The 14,046-nt window shown below is 51.5% G+C and overlaps 1 protein-coding gene across 2 annotated transcripts; it reads left to right on the forward strand.

Moving 5' to 3' along the window:
- Positions 1–828: 828 nt before the first annotated feature.
- Positions 829–8,216, forward strand: LOC133352962 (proenkephalin-A-like). Of its 2 annotated transcripts, none has more exons than XM_061568994.1 (4): positions 829–931; positions 1,151–1,216; positions 2,483–2,628; positions 5,840–8,216. In XM_061568994.1, the coding sequence occupies exons 3-4, from the start codon at positions 2,503–2,505 to the stop codon at positions 6,698–6,700; spliced, it is 987 nt and encodes a 328-aa protein (XP_061424978.1). In that variant the 5' UTR covers positions 829–931; positions 1,151–1,216; positions 2,483–2,502; the 3' UTR covers positions 6,701–8,216. The 2 variants fall into 2 exon arrangements, with proteins under 2 accessions (XP_061424978.1, XP_061424979.1); XM_061568995.1 differs by having other exon boundaries at positions 884–935.
- The last annotated feature ends 5,830 nt before the right edge of the window (positions 8,217–14,046 follow it).

Consider the following 14,046-nt stretch of genomic DNA (forward strand, 5'->3'; position numbering starts at 1 on the left):
AGCGTCGTATATTTAACCCGCTCGTAGAAGATGCACGCACACAACCTGAAGCGCGTGCATTTTTATTCCGTGTTAAAACAGCCAATGTAGCCTTGCGATGACCACGCATGGACTACAGCATGAATGTACAAGTAACCATTAACCGATTCTCGTACAAAAATGGCTCCTTGCGAGACGCAAAAAAAACCATTGGGTCGGTAATTAGAATTGGTTCCAGTAAGCCAGAAACTCCCAGAGAGACATTGGTCAAGAGCGGTCTGGAGATTCCTTGTATTGAAGCAATGCTGCCGATAAGATACACTCCCCACAAAAGGCTGCACGGCTGGATGTGCTGTGTAAGAAAACATTTCACGTGGAAACAAATATTTAAAAAGTGACGCTATCTACCGGCACACGCGACTCATTCCACGGTAACCTTTAACAAACACGTTATTTCTCCTCTCCGCGAAAGTTTCTATCAAAATGGCACGCATTCTTTATTTATTTGCGAACTGCAATATACAACTTCTCATTCATGCTCTTAAGGCAGAACCCGTCCGTCCCCCACCACCGCCGCCCCCACCCCTATCCTCCGGGGCGCCCTTCCATGCACGACCGCCAAAAAATCCATCGCGGCAGACGAAGCAGCGGTGTCGTCGCTCGGCCAGAGGTGTCAAGCGATGCGCGCGAGCACCCGGAAACACCGGGGAGGAGGCGTCTCCACGCTTGTAATCTTGAGAGGCTGCGTAGGCGGAGAGGGCTCGTGTACGACACCAATCCCTCCGTCACCCTCCGTGTGTGTGTGCGGAGGGGGGGGGGGGAGTTTATGGGGGGGGGGGGTGGGTGCGCTTCTGATAACCCCGCTCTCGAATGGGCGAAGTATAAAACTCGGGCGCTTCCACCAAAGCCGGACACAGACGGTGGAATCGGCTCCAGAGTCAGACTCCCAAAAGTGCGTAAGTATCTGGGTGGGGGGGGGGTATCTGGAAAAAAGATGTTGGTCGGGCGAAAGCCGCCACACCGCACCAAACCACCCCACCCGCCACCGTTTTCGTGGCTGTATTGCAAGCGAGACGCACTTTGAGCGGCTTTTGCCATCGGTGAAAAACTGTTGCAAATCGTGTTTTGTTTTAAATCTCTCTCTCTCTCTCGTATTTCTTTGGAGTTGCAGGTCGGCGTGGCACAAAGGGAGCGGCCGCCGGTTGACGTCGAGTCTGCGAACGCGTCGTGACCTCAGGTGAGAGAGCGACGCCGAGAAGCGGTGTGCGCAGTGGATTTCGGCGACGTGAACAGTTGTGCGATCAGGAGCACGTCGTTTTTTGCCAACGAAATGATGATCGCACGGGAGAGTGAAAGTAGCTGCGAATGATAACAATCTAAATATATATAACGCAGAGTACGAATGCAGACAAAATTCAAGTGCTCACCTCATGAATGTGTGGTCCGATTTGTTACGATTTCATCTTGGCTGGACTGTGGTAGCATTAAAGCCGTGATACATGACACGTCATTTGACTAAACCAAAAAATAGAGCGGGACCCGATTAACCTTAGATGTAAAACACACTATGCAGCATACGTGACCAAAGCATTTTTGCTAAAATGCGATTCATCTGAATGATTGGAATGGTCCTTTAGCAAAACGGACGGGCGATGTTAGATGGATGTGGCATTTCTACCACTGGCTCAGAGCCACCTCTTGTCGTCTTCTTGTCGCGTGGCTTCTGATGTAGACGCAGAGCGACGACTTACAATGTCACATTGAGGTGGTCAAGCCCAGATACCCGCATCGGGAGCAATGGAACGTATCGCCGCGATGTCTCCTTGACATTTGTGCATCGGGGCGTTGCGTCGTTATGCAAGTGGCACGGTCTGTTCTGGATGGCCACGGTCGCAACCACTGCTGAAGGAGTTCGTAATGTTCCATTCGTGCGTCGGGTATCCGCATGTGCAGGGGATGCGGTTTAGCGTGGACCGTGAGCTTCGTGGAAGATCAAAACGGCAGATTCGGGGCCACCAAAGAGAAAAGTGCCGCGTCTCACAGCTCCGTAACGTCAGAGAAGATGGCTGTGGGTTGGGAGGGAGCCGAGCCCCCCCCCCCCCAGCTGTAGGACTAGCCCCCCTCCCTCCTGAATCGTTACCGTCCGAGTCGTAACATGTTGCGTTCAATGCCTTCACACACAGCGGGTGAGAGCTATAGAGCCGGGGGCAGAATGCACGAGAGACGAAATCAAAATCACTCATTCTGTTGATCGTTTTTGTTTCGCATGGACTGTGTCGTGCCCCCCCCCCCTGAGTTTTGTAAGCCCCCCCCCCCTCCCCCAGTTAAACAAGGTCGCGCTATCGCAGGGTTGCCGCCTTGTTCTCATTCGAGGGGGGAAGACCACGCCGACTCTGCGGTGACACCGAAGGCGACGATGGTGATGCTGAACTCAATGTGAAGATGCGCTCTCCTCTCTCTCCACCATCCCTCCCCCCTCTCTCCACCACCACCACCATCACAGCCCCCCCCCCCTCCGTCAGCATGAATCATCTGCTGGCCTTGACCCTGGCCTCGCTGTGCGTGACCGCGACCCGGGGTCAGTCGTGCCAGGAGGAGTGCGGGACCTGCGACCACTTGGCACGCCAATCGGCCGCCTTCAGCTCTCTGGTACCCAGGGGCTGCCGCACACTCCACGTGCTGCCTTGCGCTCGATGCAGATTGCACACACACACACACGGTGCACACGCCAGACATTGGAAGACACAGATTCACCTGTAGCCCTACGAATGACGCGAACTCCGCTCACCCTCGCAGCAGCAGCAGCAGCAGCAGCGGCGGCGGCGGCCGTGGCTTTTGGCTGCTGGCCATCAAACAAAGGCGGTCACCGCATCGCGCGCGTTAAGATGCGCTTCTTCGGCCGTCTGGAACGCTCTTTCCTTTCCGATATTCGGAAGCCGCCCTGCAGCGATGCACTTTTAAAATATTGAAAACTCATTACTTGAGAACTGCTTCCGATTAAAACGGTTAGCTACGTAGGGTGCGAAAGAAATGTAACATACATTAAGTCTCGGCACGGTGCACGATTTGATGGTAGTGTGGCCAGAACCACGCCCGGCCGCCTTTGTCTCCCCAGCGCTGATGTTGTTTACAACCCGCACCAGGTATTCAGTTAAGGCTGAGTTCCCCTAGGGGTGGCCCACCGAGACCGATTCAACAATCAGCGACTCTGTGTTGGTCGTGAGTGGATCACCAACTCGGGTCGCCAAGTTCGTAGCGCAGCGCGCGGACCACTGCGCCACCACTCCCCACAAAAAGACAAAGAAAAACATCCCCCGTATAGCTTTAAACTGTTGGGGCAAGTGCCGTTAGTGAGGACCTCTGAAGGCCGGCACGGCACACGATGGGGTGGGTGGACAGCGCCACGCCCGTCCGCCTTTGTCTCCCCGGTGGCGATGTTTGCACACCGCACCAGGTACTCATTTGAGGCTGAGTCGACTTAGAGGAGGCTCAGGACCGGTTTAGATAATCATCACGGGTGTTGGACGTGAGCGGGAATCGAACTCGGGTCGGCAAGTTCGTAGCACAGCGCGCTAACCGCTACCCCACCACTCCCCATAACACAGACATATATTCACTTGTACAGGTAAAGTGCTGTATATATATCTTCACACACACACTACATGTGCACCCGACATTCTATTTTCAACATGCTGTGCACGATAACGAATTAACATGTACACGCACACACTAAATAGATCACTCACAGTACACTCTGTTTACATGAATAAGCTGTGCACACAAAAATAACAACTTGGCCGTTTAGCTTGCAAGTAAAAATGTATGCCGACCCGCCAAAGTGTTAGATAGATGACTGTGGTTGAGTGGACATAACGTAATCGTTCAAAAACGTTACATTAAAATCAACTTCTCTGGATAAATGCTTGAAGATTAACTACTGCGCCACTGCTCCACACAACCACATTACAGGAGGAATCGGTAGCAGAAGCATTACCACGAGGCTCCTGCCTGCACCACTCGCAACATCGAATCGATTTGTGTATTAGCCCGAGTGACGTTATTGACATCAATGATAAACACTTCCACTTCAAATATCATCATCAGTAGATGTGGCAACCAACGTTGCCTACACACTTTACGAATGCAAAATGTAATTTCAATCGTGTGTGTGTCAATCCGCTCCTGGATTAAGTCCTCCACACACCGTGCATGTGAGTAGGTGGTTGTTTAACCATACTTCACCACGCTGGTCAATGCGGGTTGGTGCAGGTTGGGTATGCAGGACTGGTTGAGATATCGCTCGCCATTCGAGCTGGCCTGGGCCCGGGGATCGAACCCGGGTGGTTTTTCTTGTTTGGTTCACAGTGCGTCACACCAAGCACTGCTGCTCCACCGCTTCTTGGTTCCTTCGGTAAAGTCACGTAGAATGGAAATAATAAAATAATAAAAGTAAAACATAATAAAATAATTCTCACGACGTTTCGGCCACAACGCAAGCAGCCGTCCTCAGGTGAAGAATAGGTCTGTCGAGAAGACAGAGTCTGAATGAAATAACCCCAGGCTTGGAGCGTTGTTTCATTCAGACTCTGTCTTGTCGACAGACCTATTCTTCACCTGAGGACGGCTGCTTGCGTTGTGGCCGAAACGTCGTGAGAATTATTTTATGTTTTATTTTTATTATTTTATTATTTCCATTCTACGTGACTTTACCGAAAGAACCAAGAAGATGAATCCCTGCAGTCACGAAAGCTTTAAATCGCTCTCAACAAATCATGGCGCACTTTTATTTACCCACGAAAGCTTCAGCGAGTCTCGAGGCTTTTGCTGTTTTTTCCGCCCCTACCCGTTGGGTCCTGCATTGGGATTGTTTGGCGACAACTGGAAAATCCCGGGGAGAGACTCACGCAATACCCATGGCAGTGGTGGGGGGGGGGGGTAACACTCACAGCTGCACACAAGATCGATTAAACCTACAGACAGACGCACTACATCGGCTCTGTGTTGATATCACCTGGCCACCTCGCAGGTCCATGTCTATAAACACCTGGCAAGCCTCGGAGGGTTCATCTTTCCAAGCACTAACCAGACTGAACCCTTATTAGCTTCCAATATCCGACTATAAATCGGGCGCACGCAGCGTGGCTGAAATTCCACATCCATGTGGTCGTAGGCAAGGTTCAGTCGGCTAGGGGAGGAGGGCTGACGGCGCTAGGGGTATATTTCGTGGTGGGGAGCGGTGGCGGTGGTTAGCGGAGCGGCGCTACAAGCCCGGCCACTCGAATTCGAGTCCCGCTAACAGCCAACGTCAGTGACGATTATTTGAACCGGTCCAGAGACTCCCCTAGGTCGACTCAGCCACAACGTATTACCTGGTGCGATACGTAAACATCGCCAATTGCGAGACAAAGGCTGCCGGGCGCGGTGTTGGTCACCAACCTCCTCGTGTGCCGCGCTGACTCGCGCACAGCACTTGCCTCAACAAGACGCCTAAGGCTATACGGGAGACCTTTATCTTTGTGTTGGTGACAACATGCTGGTGATAAGGATAATATCCACAGACCAATGGTCATAGATTATTGATTTCACACATTTTCAGTAGGGAGGGGGTGGGGGGACACTTTCGCTGATAAGACATCAGTGCCACCGCAAATGTGAAACCATTGGGGGGGTTTGACAGCAGCACAACGACGACAACGATGACAATGATGACGCGGTGTGTTCACGTGTTGTGTCTTGTTGGGGGCCGCACTAAAATCCACCAGGAGCCGCCAGTGACCCGCGCGAGCCTTGCAACGAAGAACACCGTCTTGACATTGTCACATCATCGCCACGACTCCCCCCCCCCGACCCGCCTCCGCAGGTGTGCATCTTGGAGTGCGAGGGCTCCGTCTCATCTTCCAGCACCTGGAGGTGGTGCCGCGAGGCCGTGCACGTGCTGACCACTCGCGACGCGGCGCTCGCTCACGCCCTGCGCGCCAGGGGGGCTCGCGGGGGCAGTGTCGAAGGGGAGCCGACAATCCCCGTCGCAGGGACCGGCGGCATCGTGAAGCGTTACGGGGGCTTCATGAGAAAGGGCAAGAAGCTCTACTCTGCGTCCAGCAAGGCCGCCAACGACAAGCGCTTCTCCGTCTTCTCGGAGCGAGACGGAGACGACCTCCAGAAGATGGAGGAGGTCATGGACGCGGCGCTGGGAGATCTGCAAGCGGTGTCGGCGGCGGCGTCGGCGGCGGGGGGAGGGAACGCCGCTGGAGCCGAGGCGAACGGAGCTCTGGTCGAGTCGAAGCGCTACGGCGGCTTCTTCCGTCGTCAGAGAAGCGACGACGACGACGAGCAGCAGCAGCAGCAGGAGGAGGAGGAGGCTGCTGCGGAGGATGACGGCGAAGACGGAGGAGAGGGGAACGCCAACAGCAGCAGCAGCAGCAGCGGCGGCGTCGTCGTCGTGAGCGACGCGGCCGCCGAGGGCACGGGCCGCCGGCACGAGGTGGAGAAGCGCTACGGGGGCTTCATGCGGCGGCTGGGCAGGCCCTCGAAGAAAGAGGGCGGCCGCTACAAATCAATCCTCCGCCAGTACATGGATCTGCAGGAGCCCGGTGGAGGCGTCACCAGCGAGGAGCTCACCGAAGAAGAAGACCTTCTGCAGCAGCAGCGCCTCCGCCACCACCACCAGCAGCAGCTGGATGAAGATGACAAAAAGAGATACGTGGGCTTTGCGCTGAGCTGAACGCACCGGCACAACCAAGCCGACCGTGCATTTGAAGCCGCGTCCGTCTGGAAAGCGCTGCGCTTACCCCCCACCCCGCCCCCTCTCTCTCTCTATCAATGTGCTCGTCTCAAGCCGCTAATAAAAAATATACGACGACGATGATGATGATGTACCCCCCACCAAATAAACCCCCCATCCCTTTCCTCCACCCACCCACTCCGGTGTGAGATTACTTCATGTAGGCGTCGAGGGAAGATTCCTTGCGAGATGTAACGAGATAATCATGTTATTTTTGCATTGACCTGTGATGGCATATATAGCTTAGGTGTTGATCAATGTTGAATAAAATCTATATCAGAAGTGTGCAGCATACCTGAGCGCCTGCGTTGTATAGTATTACGGATTGCAATACGTCATGTCGTCGTCGATGCAGGCTCATGTGCGGACTTTGCAGTTCTGTGTCGCCTTATACTAAAGACATTGTCAACGTACACTTTGGATTTTTCGGTAAAGTCACGTAGGTAAAAAATATAAAAGAAAAGAAAAATGAAAAAACAACTAAATTGTTTTCATTTATAAAAGAAAAAAGAAATGAAAAAACAAATAAATTGTTTTCATTTATTTTTTATTTTTTTATATATATTTTTAACCTACGTGACTTTACCGAAAAAACCAAAGAGTATGCATCCTTGCAGTCACGAAAAATTCAAAGCTAGAACATTGTCAACGGAAAATCACACGGCGATCCACTTATAGATACCCCACTATACGGTGAGCAACGTTTTCACTTCACTAAATCCTCTAACGCTCTTCGTACTGTAGGGACACGGTCCGCCTGTAGGATCGGACTGTAGGGGAACAGAGGGACGATAGGGGTTGCTCGTTCGCCTCTCCCATCGTGGCCAGCAGTGTGGCGGGATAGTGGGATCGAGTTGATCCTATAGTCTGCGACTCGCCCCTATAAGACCGCTCTCTGGCCCACCTCTGGGTAAAGAGATTACCAAAGTAGGCATTTTTTGTGTTTGCATGTTCAGCACAGGTACCGCGTGTGGTTAATGCAGACGCAATTACTTGCAAAAACAATAATTATTGCCAGAAAGGGTAAAAACATTCTAAGTTTTTCACAAGTGATAGATTGTTTGGCGACGCTGTCTGCGTAGAAAAGTGAAGTTACCAAAAAGTCACGTTAAACAACTGTAGCCTTAAACAGGGGGTGGGGGAGACATATATTCAACGGGCGACGTTTCGGGCGACGGCCCGAAACGTCGCCCGTTGAATGTTGAGGGGTTTTTTTTATTTATGAAGAACCCAAGGGGGCGGTCGGGAATTAGTGTGGTATCTGCAAATGGATCACCGCGTACATCATCCACCAGAGTGAGACACCACGTGGTAGCATCGCGTCATCACACGCACACACACGCGCACTTGGCTTCTGTTCGAGTTGACAATGAACGCCACAAATGTCAGGCAAATCGACGTAAATACACCTGTGTTCTTGCTGTTGTGACGGACAAAATAAAATATACAAAAAATAGAGAGATTGCGTGTGACTTTGTCTGATACTCTTGGGTTTTTTCGGTAAAGTCACGTAGGTAAAAAAATAAAATTAAAAATTACTAAAAGTAATAATCAGCATCACGATGAAGTAATTTTAGCTGTGACGGTCCCACCTGATGACGGAGACTTGTGTTGCCTCCGAAACGTCGTGATTTATTATTTTATTTCTATTATTACTTTTACTAATTTTAATTTTATTTTTTTACCTACGTTACTTTACCGAAAAAACCTAAGAGTATGAATCCTTGCAGTCCCGAAAGCTTCAAATCTAGGACTTTGTCTGATGTTGATATCATCGAGACCAGCTCCCCGCGGTGTGGTGTGTGTGTGTCCGGCTTCTCCCGCGCGCGGTATGACCCCGAAAAACACAGCAGGGGCGCGAAAACGAGGGACAGAGAAACAACACAACCTCACCCCCATCCCCCCACTTCAGTGATGCATGCACCGCGTGTGCTGGAAATAAACAATGCCCACATGCGGACCATCCCGACGAGTGCGGGTAGCAGTGGAGCCTGGACAACACCAACAACAACAACAGCAACAACAACAACAGCAACAAAAATCGCCACATCTGCGACGAAGTTTTTTTCTAAGAGTCGAACTAAAAAAAAATGCCTGCATTTTTTTAAAGCGATTTGAGTTTGGAGTAAATGATAATAATAACAAAAACCCGTTGGAGGAGTACTCTTGGGTTTTTTCGGTAAAGTCACGTAGGTAAAAAATAATAACAATAAAAATACTAGAAAAAATAATAGAAATAAAATAATAAATCACGACGTTTCGGGCGCAACACAAGCGTCCGTCATCAGGTGGGACAACCACAGCAAGAAACACTTTTTTACTGATTGGCCGTGTCGGGTGGTGGAGGGTTACGACACATTTATAAATAACGCGATCTAACCCAAAAACGTGTATTACGGACATATTACACCTCTACGCGTTTCAAAAACCCACACCTTACATTCGATCCCCTTTAGAGTGCCTGCCTTCACTCCGGCTAAGAGAGGACCGACTCCAGGAGAGGACTGTAGTCGTGAGACGAGACGGCATGAGCAAGAGATCAGTGAAGAAGAGCTTCATAGCTCATCGGATTCCTCCTCGAGTATAAATAGAGATTCAGATTCTGACAGCGCATTGCAACTCCTATCGTGGGTGCCGTCTTGCTTCCATAGTCCGATCCTACAGGCTGACCGCATCCCTAAAGCCCGATCCTACAGCATAATCGCATTCCTGCAGTCCCCTATCGATAGGCGGATCTCATTCCACGAGACTCCATGCGTGAGACGGGACTCACGGGACCGTATGGGGTGAGATCAGCCTGGAGGATCGGACCGCAGGGTGCTTAAATCGAGTAACAGGTTCGGAGAGCCCAACTCCAACACCGCTCAAACGCCAAGTCTGATATGCCCAGGTAAGTACATCTATAACACGCCGTTCGTGATTGGTGGGAAGATTTCAAACCGATACCGTATTTTCCGGATTATAATTCGCTCCGGATAGTAAGACGGATCCCAAACCCGTGCCCGGTGTGACACCCACACACACGAATCAACCGCATTCTTATATATTCCGGAGACTATAGAGGAGCATGCGATTATCAGCTGTTCGGTAATAACAAATAAACAACGTTTACTCGCATTCAAAAACTGCCATGATCACAACGAGACTCCCTGCTGCGATTGGCTGAGCAACATTGAAACCTTGCTCCGATTAGCACGGTTTGCTACGTGCGGTGCAAAAGAAGTTCGACACACACACGCATCCTTAATACGCAGCTCTTTCGATTTAAAGCTTTCGTGACTGCAGGAATTCATCTTCTTAGTTCTTTCGGTAAAGTCACGTAGAAGGGAAGTAATAAAATAATAAAAATAAAACATAATAAAATAATTCTCACGACGTTTCTTCACCTGAGGACGGCTGCTTGCGTTGTGGCCGAAACGGCGTGAGAATTATTTTATTATGTTTCTTTTTATTATTTTATTACTTCCCTTCTACGTGACTTTACCGAAAGAACCAAAAAGATACGCAGCTCTTGTTCAGTCCATGCCTCCCCCCTTGACAACGATGATGATGACGCGTGAATGGACATTTAAAGTCTCAGGCAGTGTGCGGCGACTCGGGTGACGACCCAGAGCCGAATCGTGGAGCACAGAAGCGACTCAATTCCTCGCTCACAGACAACGACGGAGGAGGAGGAGGCATCATCACAGCGATGCTGCCCCCGATGTAAAATGTACAGCTAAAATTACTCGACATCCATCATCAACATAAGGCTTATGTTGATGATGGCGAATTGCCCGATCATGCTGGATGTAATTAACAGCGAAACGTCGTACTCAAAAACTATAAATTTTGTGAATTCACTCTTAAACACACCGGTGGGCTAAAGTAGTGAACTATTTGTCTTTTGTCAACGTGACACTTTTTTGCTGATTGGCCGTGTCGGGTGGTGGAGGGTTACGACACATTAATAAATAACGCGATCTAACTCAAAAAACGTTTATTATGAATAATATTGGTCGCGAAAGCCTTCGCGTTAAACTTACGTTGATGATGATGATTGTTGTGACGGATGGAACGTAACTGCACAAAGATAGGCGGGAGCGAAAACCACGAAACCGAGCCGAACAGAGACGGTAAAGACAGCAAACCCATCGCGACAATTGGCAGATTCAATTGTCGAGTATCAGGGCGAAGTTCTTTTAATCCGTGACGCCCTCCCCGACTACCAGAAGCCGGAACGCGCCACCTCGTGGCTGCAGCGAGCATCCTCCTCCACCTCCACTCGCCTCTCTCCCCTCGGCTCAAGTTTCACGCGTAGGCTCCACCATCACTTGCACACCCCCCCCCCCCCGACACGCCGTAGCGTGCTCCCCACTAACAAAGCCACGCTCTGGTCACGGGGGCAGAAACAAAGATCCCCCGTATAGCCTTTACAAACCTCTGGGGCAAGTGCTGCTAGCGAGCACTTATTAAAATAAAAAGGTCGGCACGGCACACGAGGGGGTGCGGTGACCAGCACCACGCCCATCCGCCTTTGTTTCCCCTCGCGGCGACGTTTACACACCGCACATTTGAGGCCGAGTCGACCTAGGGGGAGGGCCTAGGGACTGGTTAAAAAAAGTCGTCATTGGGTGTCGGTGACCACGAGCGGGAATCGAACTCAGCTCGCCGTGTTCGTTTCGCAGCGTGCCGACCACGGGTTCATCATCACCATCAGCAGCTACGATCGACTCATTTAAAGAGACACACTCTCTCTCGTTACATCCCTTCGGATGCTGCCGTGGTGTCATGGCCAGCGCACCGGACTTGCAACGCAGAGGGTTATCGGTTCGACGCGATGTCCCCGATGCGGCAGACGAAAACAATTTGCGCCACAAATGGACACTGCACCACACCGAGTCGATTGGAGGGTCGCGTGCAGTTTTGGGACAACGCGTGGGGTTATTCCCACCTGTTTCAAACGTCGTCTGGCCAGCTTGGACGAGCAGACCAAATTACCACGAGGGAGGGCCTCTCCAAAGCTCCCTCAATCTAACAATTAGTTTCATAACGAGTCGTCCGTTCGTGCAATTTGCGTCTCCCACAATCGCCGAGTAGGAACCACACACAGAGCCAAGCTGGAAGGCTGCCAGGAGCGATTGCTCCGCAGTTCTCTACACCTAAAGATGTTCTCAGCCGACCAGTGACGAGTGTGTATCACGAACGAGGGAGGAAAGCGGGAGAACCCGGAGATAACCGACGCACGCGAGGGAGCAACGCTCTATCCCGTACAGAACTGGCGGATCGCATCAGTCCACGCCGTGCTCTACCGCATTCTGCCTGCGTGCCAGGGTACGGCGCCTCCTCGGTGCCCGCGCTGAAGGGAGTCTCACGACCTCGTTCAATCTGTCCGATCCTCCAAACCCTCGCCGCTACCTCCACAGCAACGCCGGGTAACCGGCCACGTGCAGTGCCACCGCAGCTCCGGCGTGAGCAAAGCGATGAGAAGAAGGCGCCTCTCGCTTGTGACCGTGCCGTGCTGTGCCTCGCGGGTCACTTCGGGTTGCTGAGAGAGGCAGGCGGTCAGGCAGGACCGGTTCGGTTATTTTCGCTCACCGCTGACGGTAGCCGTGACTGGGAATCGAACTCGGGTGGGCGGGTCCTTCGGCCTTCGCGCAGCGCGCTACGCACCGCACCGGCGTCGTTCGCAAGTGGATCAATTGCGGGGTCCTAATTGGATGCCATAAATAAAACCACCCCCATCCAACCCTCCACAATGAAAACAACTACTCTGTGATTATTGTATTTGTATTTTTATTTTATTTCACTTTATTTTATTCACTTTAATTTTTTATAAAAAAATTCTATCTACGTGACTTTACCGAAATAATCAAAGAATAGACTCGTGAGTGTCCAGCCCATTGAGCAATTATAAATCAAGGGATCACGTGGCACACCGCGCTCGCCCTTTCACAGGTGAAGCGGGCAGTATTCACAATGCCTCGACCTTGAGCACGCAAAGCACGTGGCCTCAACCCCATCCGCAGGTAATTGCGGATTACGATTCGTGCGCTGCGGAAGACATCCACTGCACGGGTGTCTCGGGAGAGGAGGCATTACCCCACTTGTACAAATACAGAGATTTATGTATTCGTATATATATATGGATGTGTGAATATTTGCACCTGGTCTTAGGTCAGAATTTTTTTTTTTTCAGGGAGGTGAAAACGCTCTCGGTGTAATGCATATTGTAAATCATTTGCGCTTTATTACATGGGAATCCATAATCTCACGCAGACACCCAGAGACTCAGGCAGAGACTCACAGACTCACACGGACACCCACAAACTCAGAAAAACTCGTATTCCCACAAAGACCCATAGTCTCACACATAGACTCGGACTCACACAGAGACCCATAATCTCACGCAGACACCCAGAGACTCGGGCAGAGACCCACATACTCACACGGACACCCACATACTCAGAGAAACTCACATTCCCACAGAGACCCATAGTCTCACACAGATACTCGGACTCACGTGAAGACCTACAGACACACGCAGAGACCCATAATCTCACGCGGACACCCAGAGACTCGGGCAGAGACCCACAGACTTACACGGACACCCACATACTCAGAGAAACTTACATTCCCACAGTGACCCATAGTCTCACACAGAGACTCGGACTCACGCGAAGACCCACAGACTCACGCAGAGACCCCGCTGAGAAACTGCCATTCGCCGGCACAGTGGCTTCACCAGCAGCGCAGGAGCAGTTCAGGTATCGATCGCTACCGATGTTGATCGTTGTGTGATCGCGGGAACTGAACTCGGGTCGCCCGGGTTTAAAGCCCAGACGCGCTGACCCCCTTCGCCACCACTCACTCCACCCTCGATTGCCACGCGGACACATTTTGCGGTATTCCAATTCTCAAGGTAGTGGTACTCGTGGCCGCGTCGTTTTCTTCTTCGGCAAGGCGGTGGTGCTCTGCTTATTTGCCGCGCCTAGCGGACGGCGACAGCCAAACACACTCGGGGACGACGGCTGCGAGCAGAGCGCGCGCGCGACAGAGTGACGATGGCTACGATGATGACGATGATGATGATGGACGCATGCCGTGCAGTCGAAGACGCTCGTAAAGAGACAGAGGCAATGAGCTCAAGGGGTAGCCATCCGCGTGTCGTCATCATAGACTTTATTCCTCTTTACGATGATAGATAATTGAGTGACCGATTAGCGTCAGCGTGGGGATCGTGTCGGCGTGGGGTGTTGGCTGTTGCTGCTGCTGCTGCTTGTCATATACTCTGCAAACTCGGTTCT

Source organism: Lethenteron reissneri, chromosome 42 (genome assembly GCF_015708825.2).
Source record: "Lethenteron reissneri isolate LAM-NWPU_2019-01 chromosome 42, ASM1570882v1, whole genome shotgun sequence".
Lineage (NCBI taxonomy): Eukaryota > Metazoa > Chordata > Hyperoartia > Petromyzontiformes > Petromyzontidae > Lethenteron > Lethenteron reissneri.